Raw genomic sequence first — 22,296 nt, 5'->3', positions numbered from 1 at the left:
TCTCCAGTGGACCACATTCTGTCAGACCGAGAGCAGACACACTGAAATCATAATCACAGAAAACTAGTCGATCTGATCACATGTATCACAGCCCTGTCTAACTCAAGGAAGCTAAGCCATGCCATGTGGGGCCACCCAAGATGGGCGGGTCATGGTGGAGAGGTCTGGCAGTTAAGCATAGGGGGTGAAAATATCTTTTCCAGTTAGTGTTTTCATTTCCTTCAGATAAATACCCGAATCATATGGTGGTAGTTCTGTTTTTCTGAGGAACCTGTACTGTTTTCCATAGCGGCTGCACCAACTTACATTCCCATCAGTGGTGCACAAAGAGTTCTCTTTCCTCCCTGTCCTCGCCAACGCTTTCTTTATTTTTTGATAATAGCCATTCTAACAGATGTAAAGTGATATTTCATTGTGGTTTTCATTTGCATGTCTCTGATTAATGATGTTGAATGCTTTTTAATGTACGTGTTAGCCATTTGTCTTCTTTGGCAAAATGTCCATTTAGATTCTCTGACCAGTTTTCAGTTGGATTGTTTATGGAATTTTGTTTTGTTTTTGCTGTTGAGTTATGAGTTCCTCATATGTTTTCGATGTTAAACCCTTACAGATATAGCCTTTGCTTTTAGTGTCAAATTTAAAAAATCATCACCAGTCATCAAGACACCAAGGAACTTCCTATGTTTTCTTCCAGGAGTCTAATGGTTTCAGGTCTTATGTTTAAGACTGTAATCGTTTTGAGTTGATTTTTGAATATGATGTAAATTTCATTCTTTTGCATGTGGCTGTCCAGTTTTCCCAGCACCATTTGTTGAAACTCATTTTATAAAGGAATTGAAACTCAGAGATCTAGGAAAGTGAATGAACCTTGAACATATTAGGTGCAATAAGTTGGACACAAAAGGCCACATAATGTATGATTCTGTTTATATGAAATGTCCACAATACGCAAATAGATTAATGACTGTCAGGGGAGAATGGAGAATGACTGCTAATGGGCATGAACATGAAAATGTTCCAGAATTAGATAGTGGTAAGGGTTGTACAACTTTACAAATACACCAAAAGTCACTGAATTGTACACTTTGGTGTATGAAATCAACAAGTATTATTGTAAAGCAAGTATCCTCCAATTTAAAAATTTTTTAATTAAAAAAATTCAATGCTTTCACAGGGCAATATTGTAAAGGAATATTTTAAAACTGTGCCTGTAGAACTAGTTCACAATTTATCATTGATTTTTCTATAACAAATCATTTGGGTGATATTTTTTATAAACTTGAGTTTTTTTCTTTTTACTTCCTGGCCCAGTTGAATTGATTTGATATGCTGTGTTGAAACTTTCTTTTCCTTTCACCTAGGCAACTCCCAACAAATTGTGAAATCTTAGGTGGGGGAAGATACCAAAAAAAAAAATTACATGATTTTGCACAATTCAATAAGGCCTATAACTATACATTTAACGTATTTATGAAACAGCTTTTTAAATGCAAACTGGTAAATGCCATTGACCTGGATTGGATGAGTACTTATAGAGGCAAGTGGGAGTGGTCAGTGAAGGCATGCTGGGAAAGGAAATGGTTAAATTTCTGTTCCTTCCACAAGCATTTATTGAATATCTGCTGTACCTTAGGCCCTGTTGGGTGCTGTGTATAACCAGATAATAGCTAGAGTCCCTGCCCTCATGAGGCTCAGAGATAGTGAAGACACAATTCTGCAGACAGTCCTGAGCAGGCTTATAAGCGCTGCTGTGAAAGTAAGCATAGGAAACTCTCAATGCCTCTACGTAGCAGGTTGGTCAATTCAGGGAAGCCTGGATGACAGATATGATTTTTGAGCTGTGAATTGAAGAGTGAGTGGGGTAGCAAAGGCTTTGAAGACAAGAGTGTAGTGGATTCCAGGAACTGCAAATATTACACTGGAGTTTAGGGTACAGATGGCAATGAGCTGTGGGAGGCTTTGAAGGCCATCTTTCTTAAGAGAGTAGAAAATAAAGGAGTTTAAGAGAAGGCGTAAGATTTTCAGATTTGCAGTTTAGAAGTGGGCTGCATTGTGGAGACTGGAATAGAGGCAGATGAAAAGGAAAGCAGGAACTTTTTAGGAGACCGTTGCCCTAATTTGAGGGAGAAATCATGGCACGATGGGGACAGAGGAGTTAGGGTGATTGGGACTTCCCTTTTGGAGGGGTGAGCACTCTGTGACTCCCGGGCACTCCCTCCAGTCCCCCATCACCTCTTCCATCTCAGTGTGACCCCAGTTTGCCTCCTTGGTCCTGTTTCCTGCTTTTCTTCATTAATATGCTTATCTGCTTTCTGTCCACCAGATGGACGTACTGGTTTTCTTCCTGATGTCTTTGATCACACCTTCATCTTCATTTGAGACAGAGCTCCGCCCTGCCCTTTACCTGTCTAAATCTTTGACTTCTGACACCTTTGGAATCATTCTGTGGATTCCTCTTTCTCCTCTGAAGTCATAGCACTCAATATCTCTATCACTCATTAACAAATAATTATCTTTGGCCTTGTCACATCTTAATTGCTTTGGATTGTTGGTAACTGTTGAACTGTTTTCAAATTACAGCAGGTAGAGTGGCTTAAACAGATGACTAGAAATCATGTCTCCTGAACCTCTGATCCCAGCCCTAACTCCTTGTATAATTTGGGCAAATTACTTTTCCTGTTTAGAATAACACATAGTTGTGGTAGAATACTTAAAAAATCTTAAAAAGTGTGCAAAATTAAGTAATCATTAACCCCAGAGGCACCTGTTAAACTGGTAATCTTTCCAGCAGTGTCCTCCCCACCTTCCGTCTTTTTTTTCTCTCTAGGGTAGCGTGTGTGTGTCTGTACAGCATAGGTCATCCTCGGCAGGCTGCTTTGTAACCTTCTTTTCTCATTAACATGTCATGGCGTTGCTGAATCAAGATGTGAGGATTTTTAGTCCAAATTGATACGAAGCCAGATGGTCCTCAAGAAAGTTTGCATAGGAACTTTCCTGCTGGTCCAGTGACCAATACTCTACACTCCTAGTGGAGGGGGCCCCAGGTTCAATCCCTGGTCAGGGAACTAGATCCTGCATACTGCAACCAGGAGTTCATATTTTACAACTGAAGATCCTGCAGGCCACAGTGAAGATCGACCTGGCCCAGCCAAATAAAATAAAATATTTTTTAAAAAGGATGCACAAAAAAACTGAATAGTGATTATCCCTGGGAAGTAGGGAGAGGAACTTTTCTTTTCAGTGATGTTTCTACATTGTTGAGTGTGTATTTTTGTTACCATGAGTCTAAATAACTTTTATAACTTGAAGATAACAATAGTTTATAACTCTAATCCAGGATGGTATCTACATTTAAAAACTTCACCGCATTGACTGATTAGATAAAAAAATAGCATCCTGTTATTTTCATTTGTTTGTGAAACTTGACCTTTTCACCATGATCATTTGTCATTTTTTTCTTTAGTTGTTTCCAATTCCTTTGTCTCCTGATGACTTGGATATGTGTCCCAGTTAATAAATACATATGACCTTTTACAAGGCACTTAGTATCTCTAGGCCTAGTTTGCTTATTATTAAAATAAGAGGAATGATACTTAAAATTATTGTGAGGATTAATGGAGATCATGTATTGAAAGTGCTTTGTAAGCTGTAAAAAGTATATAATTGTGTTTATTGACTTTGCATTGTTGATTTTGATTAGTTAATGGTTTTGTATAGTTATGCCAGCTTTGCTTTTTTGTATTCATTTGGAGAATGGCTAAAAAGGCAAAGTTTCCTTTATTAATATTTATTTTAGTGCAGCATGGGATCCATGAGATGTGGAATCTGAGGACCTGGTTTGTGCTACATTTCTGTACTTTTTAGCAGTGAGTACAGATGTAATGCACTGGACAGCCAGTTCTTTAGGTCAAGACAGAAATGTTCAGGGACCACCTGGCTGGACATCAGAGAGCTCCATGGGCTGATAAAATGTTTATGTAAACTCATGGAGGCTGTTTAGATGAATGATCATGCAAGGAAACTTGTTCGTGCAAATTCTATTAATTGGATTCCCTTACCCTTCCAATTCCACCTCTTACGGTTCTATGAAATGAGAATTGGTCAAAATCATGATTCTAAGATCTGAGAAGGTCTGATACGGTCTTCTGAATCATCAAAGGCAGAGAAATTTGCATTGAACATGATTTTTGTGAATTCTGCCATATTTAGATCCCTGGAAACATGGGTACCTTATGCCTATTAATTATCTAGAACATTGACTCTGGATATGAGGGAAACAAGGCTATGTAAACAACTCTACTGAGTCATAGATGATTTTCTGACCTCCTATTTCTGACTCTGTGTTCCCTTTTATCCAAGGACAAGATGTTACAAAAATAATTCAGAGTGACTCCCAAGGGTAGCCCCATGAACTCCTCTGTGAGGCTGCTCCACAGAGGATGATGAATCAACATGTTCACTCCTCCAGAGCTCTTAGTAAATGTCCCAGACAGGCTGCCTCTTCAGCTATGAGGACAAAAGCTTTGGGAAATTTTCTGACTCATTCACAGTGTAATTCATAGAAGAAAACCTCTAGCGTCTCATTTTATTTATTTATTTTAAAGTTCTTTGTGTGGGAGTTATGTGTACATAGTAAGGCGGGGTTAAAGTATGGATCCTTCATGTGGATATTCAAATTAGCTCTTACCAGTGGCACTGTTTGGGGCTGTTCGCTCAGTTAACTTTTGTTGTCTTGGGATGTTCATACCGGGGGAAAGGGAGGTGGGGAATCTTAGTGTACAATCTTCGTGTAGTGCCTGTATATTCATCAAGGACTAGTTGACTCACTTAAAATGTTTTAAAAGAAGGATATTACTGTCCACAGATGAATTTAAAGTGTCCCCATGCCTTTCCCCAGCATCTCCTGGGTCTGAAGTCCCTGCCACCACCACGTGGCACATTTTCACATGCTGGGAGACTTTCTCGTTTCTGAGGAATTCATGTGAGCCTGGGGATTTGAATTTTTCTCTGGGGTTCTCTCCTCAAAAGAAAGTCCATACTCCTGAGTTGGGCAATTATGATCTGCTGTAAACTGGTGTCAGCTTTCTCCCTTTCCCCATTTCTTTCTGTTCTACACAGACCTTCTGTCCCCAAAGGGTTTTACTCTGCCCCCTTTCCTTCTTTTGCTCTTTTTTCAGGTTTCCATTATTTGGAATGTTCCCCTCAGTCAGCTACTGTTCTCTTCCTATTTGTATCTTCCCCATGCCTAAAAAGTAAAAGTGAAGTCGCTCAGTCATGCCCGACTCTCTGGGGCCCGTGGACTGTAGCCTACCAGGCTCCTCCGTCCATGGGATTCCCCAGGCAAGAGTAAAGGCTCCATAATGGTCATACTATTATATGCCTACTGTGAGCCAGGTGTTCTGCTAGATGTATATATATTTTTTCTCTCAGAGTTGAAACCAATCCTGTCAAAAAATTGCTGTTATCCTTATTGGCCAAAGAGTAAACAATCAGAGAAAGTTTAAAAAGTAACTTGATCCCAGGCAGCTGAGTGGCAAGGCCAGTGTTCTCGCTCACGTCTTCTTGTCTAGACTAGAATGTTTAACTCCATCGTGCTGTTTTTTCCTGAATTCTCTGGATTGGATTAACTACCTCAGCTCGCCACTCACACCTTCTCTTTTGAACAGTTATTTTGCTTTGATTGGGTGTGTCTTGTGTTTGGCAACCAGTCCTATTATTATTTTGTCACATTCTTGGATGACTAACTCTCCTTTGATGATGTATCTTTTCTTGCATTCTTTTATTCCCGCTAAACTCTGCTTCACAGGCTTTTCATGGTGAGCTTTTGTTTGGTTGGTTATTTTACCTAATGAATGATGTCCAGGAGCAAGGGAGTTACTCCTTCTAGTTATACTTATGTTTATGTTTTTCCTTTTAGTCTAATTTGTCTTTAACATCCTATCATAATATTTATCTTTGAAGTGCTTTTAGCAAATTATCCTCCCCTTCTCTCTTTCTACATTTTTCTTCCCTTTAAAGGAGAAACCAAAGAAGCTCCGCAACTGGAATCTGTGCCATTCCCATCCTTCCCCAAAAAATACCAAAAGGAAAATGCAATGGAATGAATGAAGACCAGACATTGCCCCTGAATATTTTGGTGCAACAGAATGGAGGCCTGTTTGGCTAAATTCAAGTGTTGTCAAGTTTTGGCTAAATTCAGGTGTAATTCAAGTAGACAGAGACTCTTTGATAAAAGAATTATGGATGCAGTCATGCTCTGGACCTAGTTAGTACCTTGCTTTGCTGCTAAGTCACTTCAGTCGTGTCCGACTCTGTGCGACCCCAAAGACGGCAGCCCACCAGGCTTCCCTGTCCCTGGGATTCTCCAGGCAAGAATACTGGAGTGGGTTGCCATTTCCTTCTCCTTGCTTTAAGGGTACACAAAAGTGTCTCATTGAGGTTCTGCCTTCTTATGAACAGAGGATAAAGTAAGTATCTTGAGAGAGAATAGATGTATTTCCTCACCTTTTTTCAAGTTAGAAAAACATAAAGTTGCTACAGAAGATTCCTCGCCAATTCACCATATAATCCATGTACTGTTTAAAGCTTCAGGGCCTGGGAAGCTATCCCTCTCCCTAGCAATACCCATTGGTGGCGATATACTGAATACTTCTCTCCATTCACAGTGTTTGTTTCCATAAAATACATTGAAAAATTTGCACAGATGCAAAGCAAACAGAATGGACTTTGAATTTCTTCGTTTACTGTAAAATATCACTAGGAGATGTGATTCTAAGGTTAGAAACTGGGGACTGGGAATCAATCACGGGTAATGGCAGAATTTAAAACCTGAATCTTCCATGCTCTGCAGGTATTGTTTCTGCATTTTCTTGGTCTCTGGTAACATTATATGGATTTAGGAGGTAACCAGCCAAAGAGCTTTCTTTGAGAAGAAACTGCATGGAGAAATGAAGAGTGAGTGTGGCAGTGTCCAGTGGCTCTCCGAGCAGGGCTGCACTGTGTGGAAGAGTGATGAATGACCTGCTGACAGTCAAAGGAATTCGGATGAAATGCGTTTCATTGTTTTATATTTAGCTGACTATAAGCAGTGATTATAGAGTAAATTCTATTTTGGTAATCTTGTTCAAACTTCTCAAATGGTGGTTTATTACTCATTAGTGGACTCAGATTTTGTGGATCTTGTTTAAACTCTATTATTATTAAAAAACAAAATAGTGTAGAATAGAAAATAGTGAACTTCATGTAATAAGAATATTTTTCTATGAAACTCATTTTTTTAAATCATATATGCATATGTCCTGTAAGTTTCATTTCTTACTCTAGACCATGGTTTAAAAAAAGTAAAGCATGGCTGTTAGCATCAGTTCCTAGGATGTCAGATAATGGTGCATAACTGTTACTGGCCTCTCAGCTGGTGCAAGACAGCTTGGACAGATGGGGAGGAAAGAGAGGAGCCATGATCTGGAGGGAGGAGCCTGTTGACCCCATGAACAAGTCTACTGCTTTGGTGAAGACCGAGTGGATTGCTCACTGTGCAAACACGGTTCACAGAGGAGCTTTGCCTGCAGTGCAGCACTGGAGACTGTTGGCAGGCTATTTCAAGTCTAAACATAAAACCTGATGACAGTTTCTTGGTTGAGGAGAGGTGCAGGGGCCCATATAGGGAAACACTTTCCTTGAGATTTCCCTTTATTTTTCTCCCCAGTGTGACTTATATTTTGGGTCACTAGCTGAGCTCCTTTGGGGTATAGACTGGGGTGGACGATGCCATTGATAGCAGTTAACATGTATTGATGTTGTCCAGCATCTGAACCCCGTTCATTTCTGAAGTGATCGTCCATTTTTGCTATGAAAGTTGAAGGAGGTACGGAAACATAATGGGGGTGAACCAAGCCCAGCCTCTTGGATTTCTCTGTCAAGACTTTGCATCTGGAGTGTACGTGTGCCAAGTCGCTTCAGTTGTGCCCAACTCTGTGTGACCCTATGGACTGTAGCCCACGAGGTTCCTCTGTCCCTGGGATTCTCTAGGCAACAATACTGGAGTTGGGTTGCCATGCCCCTTCTCCAGGAGATCTTCCTTACCCAGGGATTGAATCCATGTCTCTTAAGTCTTCTGCGCTGGCAGGCAGATTCTTTAGCACTAGTGCCACCTGCATCTGGTGGGAAGCGCAAAATATATAGGCGTGGCTTGAGGTCATTTGTGGAAACAGCAGAGTCAGGAGTCAGTTATGGTGACGGCTGGTAGCCAGTGGTGGCCATGCTAGAATGATGTTGTTATCAGACTATTTCTGTGTTCTTAAATCTTTCCCTTAATTTATTTTCATCCTAAGGTAAACAGAGCTGGTGTCTGTTGTTTGTATCCAGGAACCCTAAGTGGTTAAAGAATTATAGGGAACATGTTAGATGGATTTCTATCTCCAAAGAGCTTAGTACATAATAGAGGGAGGAGGTGAATATGCAGCAGACACACAAATAAATTAGTGAAAGTTGGCAAGGGGTGGAGGGGATTCAGGGTTATTTCCTGTATATTCCTATGAATTATAGTTACCTTCAAGTTTCACCAGATGGCATATCAGCAAGAGGTTCTGTGTCTTTGCATCGTGACACTTTGAAAATACAAGTTGATGAAGACCTGGTTGTGTTAGGGTGAGGCATAATATGATTTCAAGCATTTGTACAATAAGGGTTTATTTGCTTTGTGACTTCTGTGTTTTTTTTTTTAATCTAAACATTTTCAAAAGCCTTGACTATATTCACAGAAAACGGATTAATGAACTGTGAGCTTTTTGAGTGTGAGCCAGTAAAAACTTACTATAGAAGAAAAGGTTTAGAGAAATCTGGACTCTTCACAACAGCCCTGTAAAGTAGATACTTTATTAATCCCAGAGGAAGCAGAAACTTGAAGAGGTTGAAAAACTTGGCTAAGGTCACACAGACAGTAGAGCTGGGGTCTGAGCCCAGGTTAGGGTGACTCCAGGCCTAGGCTTCTAACTGCTTCTGTTCTGTGAAGAACTGTAGAGGTTGTGTAACACTTATTACACAGGATTTGAACTCAGAGAGCTTTAGAGGCTTTTTCAATACCAGGCAGTTTCTCTTATTGTGTACAACACACACAAACACACACACACACTCACTCTTCTTACTGTCGATAACACACACACTTGTCTACAACACACACACATTTGTTGTCTGCAACGCACACACACATTCCTCAGTCTGACCTGCCTCACCTTTTCACTGTGTCTCCCTCTTTCCTGCCTGAACCCTCCTGGTCTGCCTAGCCCTTCCTGTGCCTCCATCCTCTCAATTTTCCTCCCTCTGGCCCTTTTCCGAGACAGCTGCACCTTCATTTCTTTTTAGACTGACTATTGAAGGCTGGAAAGAGAGTCCACTCTCCCTGTCACTTCACAGCCCTCTCTCTCCTTGACTCCTGTAGTTCTTAACTCTTGTTTCTCAGCATCCCCTCCACATCTGATTTCTTGAGGTTCCCCATGTACATGTTCATCTTGCCAGCTCTCAATGGACTGATGGGTTTAGGTGGATCTAGATTTTAAGCATTCCACTTCTTTCAGTTCAATTCAGTTGCTCAGTCTTGTCCGACTCTTTGCGACCCCATGAACCGCAGCATATCAGGCCTCCCTATCCATCACCAACTCCCGGAGTTCACCCAAACTCTTGTCCATTGAGTTGGTGATGCCATCCAACCATCTCATCCTCTGTTGTCCCCTTCTCCTCCTGCCCTCATTCTTTCCCAGCCTCAGGGTCTTTTCAAATGAGTCAGCTCTTTGCATCAGGTGGCCAAAGTACTGGAGTTTCAGCTTCAACATCAGTCCTTCCAATGAACACCCAGGACTGATTTCCTTTAGGATGGACCAGTTGGATCTCCTTGCAGTCCAAGGGACTCTTCAAAAGTCTTCTCCAACACCACAGATCAAAAGCATCAATTCTTTGGTGCTCAGCTTTCTTTATATCCAACTCTCACATCCATACATGACTACTGAAAAAACCATAGCCTTGACTAGACGGACCTTTGTTGACAATGTAATGTCTCTGCTTTTTAATACGCTGTCTAGGTTGGTCATAACTTTTCTCCCAAGGAGTAAGCATCTTTTAATTTATGGCTGCAGTCACCATCTGCAGTGATTTTGGAGCCCCCCAAAATAAAGTCAGCCACTGTTTCCCCATCTATTTGCCAGATTCCCCCAAAGCCTGCATCTTGCTCAAGGAGTGTGGCAAACTGAAAGGGCAGTGAAGCTGGAGGCTGAGAAATGTGTCTAAGCCCTGTCTTGACACTCGCTGGTCGCTTGACCGTGGGAATGTCTGAAGCTGAGGCTTCTCATCTATAAGGAGTTGTGAGACTTGAATGTGGTTATAGATGTGAAAGCCCTTTTTAAGCTATAAAGTATCAGGCAACTGCAAGGTTTTATTCTGAAGGTACAAGTGTTTTATAAGTATTTTAGCAATGAATGGTTAGAAAGCACAGAAGGTGAAGACAAGCCACCCCCATCCCCCACTTTCATCTTTGGAGAATCCACTTCTGTCACCATATTTTGATCTCTATATTCTGTGCTCTTTAGAACACTAGATGCATTAGTGGTAAAAGGAGAAGAAAGGGGGATAGCAAAGCATTTTGATACAGTGTGGCTTTTAGGTAAACACATATATAATATATTTACTTTGATCAGAAGAAGTCTCTCAGGGAAAGCAGGCTCACGGGGAGCAGTGCAGAGAGCCCCGGCCCATCGAGCTAGCATTGATTGTTTGATCATCCCTAGAAGTTTATTGTAAATGAAGCAGCACTTACGGTTCTGGGGTATTCCTGGAATTGTTGCTATAGTTAGAAGTGAGTTATTCTGTGTGGCAGGAGTGGCATATAGAAAAGCCATAATTCTGACTTGCTGACAGGAAAAAAAAAAGCAGATTTTGTATTTATGTCATCTTTTTGGCTGGAATTCACTAGCTTTGCATAGCATCTTCTGATGCCTTCATCAGAACAGTCTTCTGGGACTCGGCAAAGCAGGGGCCACTGGGAGCAACAGACACAGTCGTTGCCAAGGCTCTGGTGGGTGAAAAGCCCTCAGTCATGAGATTGAGAGGGAAGAAAGATGCTTTCCCGGGGAGGGAGGGAGGGTGTGTGTCTGTGTGTGGAGATGAGATTGAGAGGGAAGAAAGACACATTCCTGGTGTTTGTGTGTGTGTTGGGTCTCTAGGAGCTTTCTGCTCACTGGGGTGGGCCTGTTTCAGGCCCATCTGAACTTCCTACCCTCGTGCCAGAGCAGTGCAGTTAGTTATGGGCTGGAATGCAGGCAGGGCCTAGGGCCCTTCAGTGATAGTGACTTTTTCTTTTTGAACAAAAGTTCTTTTTTTTTTTTTTCTTTGAATTTTGTATTGGGGTATAGGCGATTAACTAACAGCTTTGGGACAGTTTCAGGTGAACAGCAAAGGCACCCAGCCATACATACACGTGTAACCATGGTCTCCCCACAAACTCCGTTCCTGTCCAGGCCACTGCATAACATGGAGCAGAGTTCCCTGTGCTATACCCTGTCGGTTATCCATTTTAAACACGGCAGTGTGTACATGTCCATTCCAAATTCCCCAACTATCCCTTCCCCCAGCACCCATAAGTTAGAATGACAGTCCTTTCAGTGTCTGGAGGGAGTGGCCTGGAGTGAGATCAGTCTCCTAGGTGAATGTTAGACTATGGAAAGTACTAAGAAGCCAGGGAAGACAGTGGTGTTGGTGATGGGAAGGCACGTATAAAAGCAGTTTCTGTGCTCTGTGGAAAGAACTGGGTCTTTGGAATCCGTCACATGTTTGACATCTGGCACCTCCACTGATTGGCCTAAAACTTATGCTTTTTATGAGAATGAAGTACACGTGCTTGCTTCATGCATGAGATGTTGCAGATGCTTGATATATACTAGAGTTCCCTCTCCTTGACTGGAACTGCATTCATCAAGCTGTAATCAGTTTAACAGAAATTGCAAGCAAAGTAGGAATGCTTACTGCCTGCTGCACTCTGTGTTAGGTGCTTTATATGCATTAACTAAGTTAACTCTTAACAGCTTTAGGAGATAAATGCTCTTTTGTTTTTTATCCTTCCACTTACAGCTGAGAACACTGAGGTTTGAGATGTTAAGTAACTTGCCTAAGTTTACAATAGCTAATCAATCAGTGGGGAAGGCAGGATTCAAGCGGGGTCCTTAGGACTCCAGCTCAGACTTTTAACTGCTCTTCTGTGTTATCTGAGACTTATGAAATGGGGCATTGGTTTGTGACCAGGCTTTTGCTCAGAATCTGTATTTATTTGTTCTTTGTTCTTCTAAGCAACTTGACATTTACTTCAATCCTCTGCCTTAAAGCCTGCATTGTATCGCTTTAGCACTAACATCTTTCTGTAGCCTCATTTGACAAAGGTATTGTAGGAGCTTCAGGAAGATTTTTTTGAAAGATCTTTCTGATCTGTCGGACAAGATGCTGCTTCTCACGTTCATGGATGGCTCAGATTAAAATGACTTCTCAAGGTCCACTTGCTAGATACATATAGAGGCAATAAAACCACACCCTGAATTACAGTGATATTTCCATTGGGTAATGATGCTTGCTTTGTTACCTTTATCTTTCATTTAACCGTTTAGCTTCTTCTTGATTACCTAATACTGTAAAGCATGGAGCAATAGTGACAAAAGCCCCTGCCCTCTTGGAGCTTGTACTGTCGCATCAGGCTTCCCCACCAGCCTTAAGACTGGTGCCTGCTGAGATAGTTAACGTTTAAGATCTTCAGTTTTAACATTTCTTAATATATTAAGCAGCTAACTTCAGAACATTTTCTAAATTGTAAATTTTCCTTTTCAAGTTTTTTGGGTTTATATCTTAATTCATCAACATTTTATTTGTATTTTCTACTTCAGAAATCAAAAGCTTTGATTACTTTAGGGCATACATAAAGTAACTCACTGTAGATGTGTTGGTTTCTCTAGTAAAAATCAAAATATTTTGAGTCGTGTCATTGATTTTTTTCAAAAAATTCATATTTTACTTTCATTTATTCCTTGTTTAATGACAGTCCTTTCTTTAAAAACTGTTTTAAAAAATTTCATAGTGGAGTATATTTAAGACTGTGATTCAGTACAGCAGAGTGATTCAGTTATACTTATACATTTGTCATTGATTCTAACCACCATCCAATCTATTTTTATCATATGAACCTGGCCATTGCCTTTGGACCAAAGCAGTCATATTCTTACCATCATATTTGTGAATATTAATATGATCTGTCTTTATGTCTATCATCTCCACTGTTCAAAATTTAGTTTTATGTTCTTCTCTAATAGATACTTGTAGTTCAAAAAATGTCCTTGAAAATTTAACAGACTTTCTGTATCTTCAGACACTGATTTCTGGAATTTTGTGTCTTAAAAAATAGTTGTACTATCCCACTTATTGTAGCTAGTCCTGTTCAGACTCACAGAAGCGAGTTTTGTTTCTGTTACTTTCCCCTCATCACAAAATATTAGATATTCATGTCTCTTGCAAAAGACTTTTGTAAAAAAAAAAAAACAGAAATTGAAAAAAATTTTTTTCATGTACAGTAGCACCTGCAAGATTGAACCACTCAAGTAATCCTTTATCATTGGAAGAAAGGCGTTTTCTTTCAAATTTTCGAAAATTTGTAAGTAGATTAGGGTGGAAGAATTCACTGATATCATCAAAGAGCTTTTGATTACTCACTTTTATCCTTCCTATTATCTGAGCTTCTTTGTATTCATTTGAGTTGGGAATGGAATCCAGTGGATCATGTTATTTTTAAAGGGTATTGAGTGATTCCTACTGGTCAGTTTTTCTAGCATTAAAGATTTACTTTTTGTATCTTGTAGCAAGAAACTTGAATTGATTTCTTGGAATTATCCAAAGTATTTATAATTGGTCTTGCTCTTTTCTTGCTTTTTCTGAGAGTTAAGTAGCTAGAACATATTGTTTAGTTTATTTGGAAGGGAATATTAGTTGAATGAAGCCATTGGTCAAATGCTGTAGCACCAAAAGACACTTGTCATTCTAAATGAGTCACCATTTCATATGGGTCACCAGTCTTAGCTTAAGTGCTTAGCATGCCTTTTAAGTGCTATTTGGGTGTGTTTTAAGTTTTTATATTTTGTTCTTACTGAATCAGCCTATAAAAACATCATCAGTTCAGTTCAGTTCAGTCACTCAATCGTGTCCGACTCTTTGCGACCCTGAATCACAGCACGCCAGGCCTCCCTGTCCATCACCAACACCCGGAGTTCACTCAAACTCCATCGAGTCAGTGATACCATCCAGCCATCTCATTCTCTGTTGTCCCCTTCTCCTCCCGCCCCCAATCCTTCCCAGCATCAGAGTCTTTTCCAGTGAGTCAACTCATCGCATGAGGTGGCCGAAGTATTGGAGTTTCAGCTTTAGCAGCAGTCCTTCCAATGAACACCCAGGATTGATCTCCTTTAGAATGGACTGGTTGGATCTCCTTGCAGTCCAAGGGACTCTCAAGAGTCTTCTCCAGCATCACAGTTCAAAAGCATCAATTCTTCGGCCATCAGCTTTCTTCACAGTCCAACTCTCACATCCATACATGACCACTGGAAAAACCATAGCTTTGACTAGATGGACCTTTGTTCTCAAAGTAATGTCTCTGCTTTTTAATATACTATTTAGGTTGGTCATAACTTTCCTCCCAAGGAGTAAGCGTCTTTTAATTTCATGGCTGCAATCAGCATCCGCAGTGATTTTGGAGCCCCAAAAAATAAAGTCTGACACTGTTTCCACTGTTTTTCCATCTAGTTGCCATGAAGTGATGGGACCAGATACCATGATCTTTGTTTTCTGAATGTTGAGCTTCAAGCCAACCTTTTCACTCTCCTCTTTCACTTTCCTCAAGAGGCTTTTGAGTTCCTCTTCACTTTCTGCCAAAAGGGTGGTGCCATCTGCATATCTGAGGTTATTGATATTTCTCCCAGCAATCTTGATTCCAGCTTGTGCTTCTTCCAGCCCAGCGTTCCTCATGATGTACTCTGCATATAAGTTAAATAAGCAAGGTGACAATATACAGCCTTGACGTACTCCTTTTCCTATTTGGAACCAGTCTGTTGTTCCATGTACAGTTCTGACTGTTGCTTCCTGACCTGCATACGGGTTTCTCAAGAGGCAGGTCAGGTGGTCTGGGATTCCCATCTCTTTCAGAATGTTCCACAGTTTATTGTGATCCACACAGTCAAAACATCATAGTAAATACATATTGTCAAGAAATTCTATCGCTGATCTTGATTTCTCAAGTTTAAACTCTAGGCTGAGCATCACAAATCAATACCATTTTATTATCCTGTCCAGTTAATACTGAAGGTCAGCTTGAAAATAAGTACAATGTGATTTCAATATAGTGTTGCTTGTAGTAGAGAAAGAATAAGGGGAAAACGAAGCTCTTTCTGATTATAGGTTTTGATAGAATCTTGGTGATTTAGTCTGATCCTCAGTCTTCTATGAGGCCCAGAGCAACCTCATGACTCCCGTGTTCAAATAATGTGCGACCAGATGGTGCGTATTAAAATGCTTTGTGAGTTTTAAAAAGATTTACATGTTAGCCCTTCTGAAAGAGCCTGTGCCTGGTGGAACTTCAAGTCCCTTCCTGCTCTAAAATGTTCTGAGTGTGTGTCCATTTTCTGGTTTGGGGCCAGCTTCTTAGTGCTTTAAAGCATGGAGCCCGTCTTGTTGATTTCTGTTCATCTTTGGGAGCATGCTACAAGAAACGGGTAGCAAGGCCTCAGACATGCTATGCTGTTAGCAGGTATGAATAGGTTAGTGCTGTTCTTTACTCACACACAAAAGGCATTTTGGAGGGTTTTCTCTGTTGATGCAGCTGGGGAGACAGACTGGCTCCTTCCTCAATAGGGTCTTTGCACATGCTCTACCTTCACCCAAACTGGTTTCTCCCAACCTCGCATGATAGCTGTTCCATCTCAATTCAATGTTATTTCCCTCTTGAGTTCCATATTGTATCACATTCATCATTATATGCTCTTTTTCCTTCATGGCATTTTAAGTTCTTTATAATTGCATCTTTCTGTGCATCTTTGTTTGATTCTGTTAGTCCTGTGGACTGTAAGCTGCACATGAGCAGTAACCGTATTGCTCTTCATTGCACCCTGTTTGATATAGCTCAGCTTCTGGCATGAAGAACTGCTCAAAAATAATTGTTGGATAAGGCTCCTAAATATGGAATTTGAACTCCTGCTTCTGAGCCAAAGCAGGGTATTAGCATGTAGCTCATATCAGGTTTCTGTTTTGCTGCAGGGCAGAGTATCTATTTATCTAGTTAGGTCAATTGGTTATATAAAATTTTGAAGCCGAAAGTATAGTGTTTTGTTGTTTGAATTTTTAAAAAATTGTTCATGATAAAATAGCCAAGTCAAAGCCATCACATCAAAATTTGTGCTTGTATCCTCTGCCTGGCCTCCTGTCATTAGTTTTGCTTTATACACTGCAGAAAGAGGGCTTCCTAAGTGGTACAGTGGTAGAGTCTACCTGCCAATGCAGGAGACACAAGAGACTCGAGTGTGATCTCTGGGTTGGGAAAATCCTCTGGAGTAGGATATGGCAACCCACTCCAGTGTTCTTGCCTGAAAATTTTCATGGACGGAGGAGCCTGGCAAGCTGCAGTCCATGGGATCACAAAGAATCCATGGGGTTGCAAAGACACAACTGAGCGATGGAGCCTGCACACACACTGCACAAAGCCTTCCCAAAGAAGCCCTCTCCAGTATCAGTCACTGAATTAGCGATGGTCATAAAGGTGACATCATGCCACACCCACTGTTCTGATTTTAGGTTGCTTTTGTGTGTTCATTTGTGCTGTCTCCCACCTCGACTGCAAGGTCCTGTGCGAATGCTGGCCTTGCAGCCTCAGAGGTAACTCATCTCCCTTTCCCCAGGCACCCCTCCACTTCTGCCATGTAATGCATGGGACTGCACTCTTCCTAAAGCTAGATTCTGGTAAAATGTGTGGAAAACTGAGACAATAATCTCTATTAATTTGGCAGTCATTTTCAAATCATTAAGAGTGGTTGCTCCTTACTTGCAAACATAGTTTAGTCTTACGCTTTAAAAGAGTTTGTGAGACGCACCAAGGAAAGTTGTTAAAACAATACAGAGTTGTGTGTGGTGGTGGTTTTAGTGGTTAGTGGTAAGAATGGGACCAGGTACTTGAATTCTACAGAACCAAGATGGTATTCTTGTTTAGTATGAATAAGGCTTTGAGGTGAGGTTGGGAAGCTGGGAGGGCCTTTATTTGCTGCCTGTTTTCAAATAAAAATGAATCAAAAAAATATTTCGTGAATTGAAAGCATCATTGGTCAGATTTGTTCCCGGGCCCTCCTCCTATCACCGTACCATCTGCTGTTTCGTCATTAAAATGAAGCCATGGGTAAACTGGATTGGGAGGAGGGTAATTCTAAAGGAAATGGAAAAGTGAAAGTGAAGTCGCTGAGTCGTGTCCGACTCTTCGCGACCCCATGGACTGCAGCCTACCAGGCTCCTCCGTCCACGGGATTTTCCAGGCAAGAGTACTGGAGTGGGGTGCCATTGCAAGTTCACATCTTTGGGTATCCTAAACTGTTGTTCACAGCCTCAGGGGAGGGAGAGGTTGTTGACAGAAAAGGTACATGGTCCTCATTCACATGGACAGGGCACTCTGTACCACAAAGCAAAAGTCTCTGGCTTCTTTTTTGAAGCAGGGAAAATAATGTCTTGCTTGATTTTTACGCCCTAAGATGCCTCTCTGTCCTCTGTGTCCTCATCAATGTTTTCCCTTCCCCTGCTTCTTTCTCTGAAATGCTTTTTCCTGCCTGCTTTTGGTTTAGGCTGCTTCCTTAACGTAAATGTCCTCTTATTTTCTGAAGCAGTTACCTCTGCAGCTGATTTATTTATCTTTGTTTTTAGCTCAACTCTGAATGGGGTTTGGAAAGTAGAGAAGAAAATCCAGTCTACGTTTTAGGGGACATTGGACAGCCGGATAAATGCAGGTATGTACATTTGAATATTTAAAAGAAAGACAAAATGGAAAATAGTCTCTATAAAGAATAATGAAAGTGATCTTAAACTTGTAGTACTACCTTACTACAGCCATTTATTTTTCTATATTGTTATTTTAATTTTTCTTCATTTCAAATGTTGCCTGTGCTACTTTGGAGATTTTTTTTTTTAACTACAGAAGAATGGGAAGTATAAAGTCAAACTTCCCTCATAATTCCTCCTAGATATTCACCACTGTTAGCAATTTATTGTCTGTTTTTCCAGATATATGCAATACCAGAATATACATACTATGCTTTTTTTATTTTGCAGTGTGTCACAGACATCTTTCACCCATTGATTCGGATAGGTTTATGTCACCTTAACAGCCTCTTTTGAGGGAAAGAAAAGAAAAGTGAAGTCACTCAGTCATGTCCGACTCTTTGTGGCCCCATAGACTGTAGCCCACCAGACTCCTCCATCCATGGAATTTTCCAGGCAAGAGTACTGGAGTGGGTTGCCATTTCCTTCTTCCTTTTGAGGGAGGTCACCATTATCTTCATTACCTCCACCATAGTTTGGCTCCAGGGAAATAGCAGGGAGGGAACACAGTTCCACCCATCAATAGAAAATTGGATTAAAGATTTACTGAGCATGGCCCTGCCCATCAGAACAAGACCCAGTTTTCCCCTCAGTCTATAGCATCAGGAATCTTCCATTAGCCTCTTATCCTTCTCCAACACAGGGCAGACAGAATGAAAACCACAATCACAGAAAACTAACCCATCTAATCATATAGACCACAACCTTGTCTAACTTAATGAAACTATGAGCCGTGCCGTGTAAGGCCACCCAAGCTGGACAGTCATGGTGGAGAGTTCTGACAAAATGTGGTCCACTGGAGAAGGGAATGGCAGACCACTACAGTATTTTGCCTTGAGAACCCCATGAACAGTATGAAAAGGCAAAAAGATAGGACACTGAAAGGTGAACTCCCCATGTCAGTAGGTGCCCAATATGCTACTGGAGATAAGTGGGGAAATAACTCCAAAAGAATGAAGAGACGGAGCCAAAGCAGAAACAATACCCAGTTGTGGATGTGACTGGTGATGGAAGCAAGGTCCGATACTGTAAAGAGCAATTTTGCATAGGAACTTGGAATGTTAGGTCCATGAATTAAGGTAAATTGGAACTGGTCAAACAGGAGATGGCAAGAGTGAACATCGACATTTTAGGAACCAGCAAGACTGGAATGGGTGAATTTAAATCAGATGACCATTATGTCTACTACTATGGGCAAGAATCGCTTAGAAGAAATGGAGTAGCCATCGTAGTCAACAAAAGAGTCTGAAATGCAGTACTTGGATGCAGTCTCAAAAATGACAGAATGATCTCTGTTCATCGCCAAGGCAAACCATTCAATATCATGGTAATCCAAGTCTATGCCCTGACCGGTAATGCTGAAGAAGCTGCAGTTGAATGGTTCTATGAAGACCTCTACAAGACCTTCTAGTCCCTTCAGATTTAAGGGACTAGATCTGATAGAGTCCCTGATGAACTATGGATGGAGGTTCATGACACTGTACAGGAGACAGGGATCAAGACCATCCCCAAGAAAAGGAAATGCGAAAAAGCAAAATGGCTGTCGGAAGAGGCCTTAAAAATAACTGTGAAAAGAAGAGAAGCAAAAAGCAAAGGAGAAAAGGAAAGGTATACCCATTTGAATGCAGAGTTCCAAAGAATAGTAAGGAGAGATAAGAAAGCCTTCCTCAGTGATCAGTTGAAGGAAATAGAGGAAAAAAATAGAATAGGAAAGATTAGAGATCTGTTCAAGAAAATTAGAGATACCAAAGGAAGATTTCATGCAAAGATGGGCTCAGTAAAAGACAGAAATGATATGGACCTAACAGAAGCAGAAGATATTAAGAGGTGGCAAGAATACACAGAAGAACTAGACAAAAAAGATCTTCATGACCCAGTTAATCACAGTGGTGTGATCACTCACCTAGAGCCAGACATCCTGAAATGCGAAGTCAAGTGGGCTTTAGGAAGCATCACTATGAACAAAACTAGTGGAGGTGATGGAATTCCAATTGAGCTATTTAAAATCCTAAAAGATGGTGCTGTGAAAGTGCTGCACTCAATATGTCAGCAAATCTGGAAAACTCAGCAGTGGCCACAGGACTGGAAAAGGTCAGTCTTCATTCCAATCCCAAAGAAAGGAAATGCCAAAGAATGCTCAAACTACTGCACAGTTGCACTTATCTCACATGCTAGTAAGGTAATGATCAAAATCCTCCAAGCCAGGCTTCAGCAATATATGAATCTTGAAATTCCAGATGTTCAAGCTGGATTTAGAAAAGGCAGAGGAACCAGGGGTCAAATTGCCAACATCTGCTGAATCATCAAAAAAGCAAGAGAGTTCCAGAAAAACATCTATTTCTGCTTTATTGACTATGCCAAAGCCTTTTGACTGTATGGATCACAATAAACTGCAAAATTCTGAAAGAGTTGTAAATACCAGACCTCCTGACCTGCCTCTTGAGAAATCTGTATGCAGGTCAGGAAGCAACAGTTAGAACTGGACATGGAATAAAAGACTGATTTCAAATAGGAAAAGGAGTATGCCAAGGCTGTATATTGTCACCCTGCTTATTTAACTTATATGCAGAGTACATCATGAGAAACTCAGGGCTGGAAGAAGCACAAGTTGGAATCAAGATTGCTGGGAGAAATATCAATAACCTCAGATATGCAGATAACACCACCCTATGGCAGAAAGTGAAGAAGAACTAAAGAGCCTCTTGATGAAAGTGAAAGAGGATAGTGAAAAATTTGGCTTTAAGCTCAACATTCAGAAAACAAAGATCATGGTATCCGGTCCCATCACTTCCTGGCAAGTAGATGGGGAAACAGTGGAGACAGTGTCAGACTTTATTTTTTGGGCTGCAAAATCACTGTAGATGGTGACTGCAGCCATGAAATTAAAATACGCTTGCTCCTTGGAATGAAAGTTGTGACCAACCTAGACAGCATATTAAAAAGCAGAGACATTACTTTGTCAACAAAGGTCCGTCTAGTTAAGTCTGTGGTTTTTCCAGTGGTCATGTATGGATGTGAGAGTTGGACTGTAAAGAAAGCTGAGTGTCGAAGAATTGATGCTTTTGAAGTGTGATGTTGGAGAAGACTCTTGAGAGTCCCTTGGACTGTAAGGAGATCCAACCAGTTCATCCTAAAGGAGATCAGTTCTGAATATTCATTGGAAGGACTGATGTTGAAGCTGAAACTGCAGTACTTTGGCCACCTGATACGAAGAGTTGATTCATTTGAAATGACCGTGATGCTGGGAAAGATTGAAGGTGGGAGGAGAAGGGGATGACAGAGGATGAGATGGTTGGATGGCATCATTTACTCAGTGGACATGAATTTGAGTAAATTCCGGGAGTTGGTGATGGACAGGGAGGCCTGGCGTGCTGCAGTCCATGGGGTTGAAAGAGTCAGACACAACTGAGCGACTGAACTGAACAGCTTCATAGTATTCCTTTGTGTTGATACTCTTAATTTCATTTACCGAGCCCTCTCCTATTGGACATTGTATTTTCTTTTTGTATTTCAAACGGTCCCACATCTTCCACATATATAATTATTAATACTTGCCTGATTATATTTTTACGGTAAAAAGATATAACACCATCTTTGAATTCTTCCCCTGCTATGTTTGTTCAGAGTCTTAAAGAGAAAGGTTTTTCTTATGTTTTGAAGCAGAGTTGAGCTACTGTTTTTTCATCTCTATTTTTCATTGGAGGGTAGAGTTGGAATCCCAGTGCTGGGTTTTTAAACTTTCTTGTTTGATAGTTGATGTGAACCTTAAGATGAGTTACGAGCTAATCTTTCAGCTTGGTCTTTGAAAAAATTTGATCTTCAGATTTACTTTGGTGATTAAACAAGTAAAACCAAATGCCTTTTAGTTTGTGGCATTGAGGAGTACCTGTTTTGTGTCCTTTCTGTAAGTATCTCTTCACCAGGGCAACTAATAGACTAAGCACAGGAATTTGATGAAGAGAATTGACAGTGGCCCTCCTTCTATGACTTGTTTTGGGTCATTCTGCAAGCTCTGTACTAGGCACTGGTGATACCGAGATGTATGACATAGTCCCTGTCCTTAAGGAACTCATGACACGTGGGAGTGAGAGAGAGACAGACATGCGAATAAGAGCATCGTAATTCAGTGTGCTCAGTGCAGTGTGGTGAGTTTGA

The 22,296-nt window shown here is 40.8% G+C and overlaps 1 protein-coding gene across 2 annotated transcripts in view; it reads left to right on the top strand.

Moving 5' to 3' along the window:
• JAK1 (Janus kinase 1) overlaps window positions 1-22,296 on the top strand; it is a 143,328-nt gene that overhangs the window by 63,423 nt on the left and 57,609 nt on the right. For both annotated transcript variants that reach the window (XM_055404089.2, XM_055404090.2), the window contains exon 2: window positions 17,968-18,050. In XM_055404089.2, coding sequence (XP_055260064.1) covers window positions 18,045-18,050 — 6 coding nt within the window. In that variant the 5' untranslated portion in view covers window positions 17,968-18,044. The remainder of the gene's footprint in view (window positions 1-17,967; window positions 18,051-22,296) is intronic.

This window comes from Moschus berezovskii, chromosome 4 (genome assembly GCF_049115385.1).
Source record: "Moschus berezovskii isolate FMDL1 chromosome 4, NW_MosBer_1.0, whole genome shotgun sequence".
NCBI classification, from domain to species: domain Eukaryota; kingdom Metazoa; phylum Chordata; class Mammalia; order Artiodactyla; family Moschidae; genus Moschus; species Moschus berezovskii.
The sequence above is the reverse complement of the archived record's forward strand: the minus strand, read 5'-3'. Positions and strand labels throughout refer to the sequence as shown.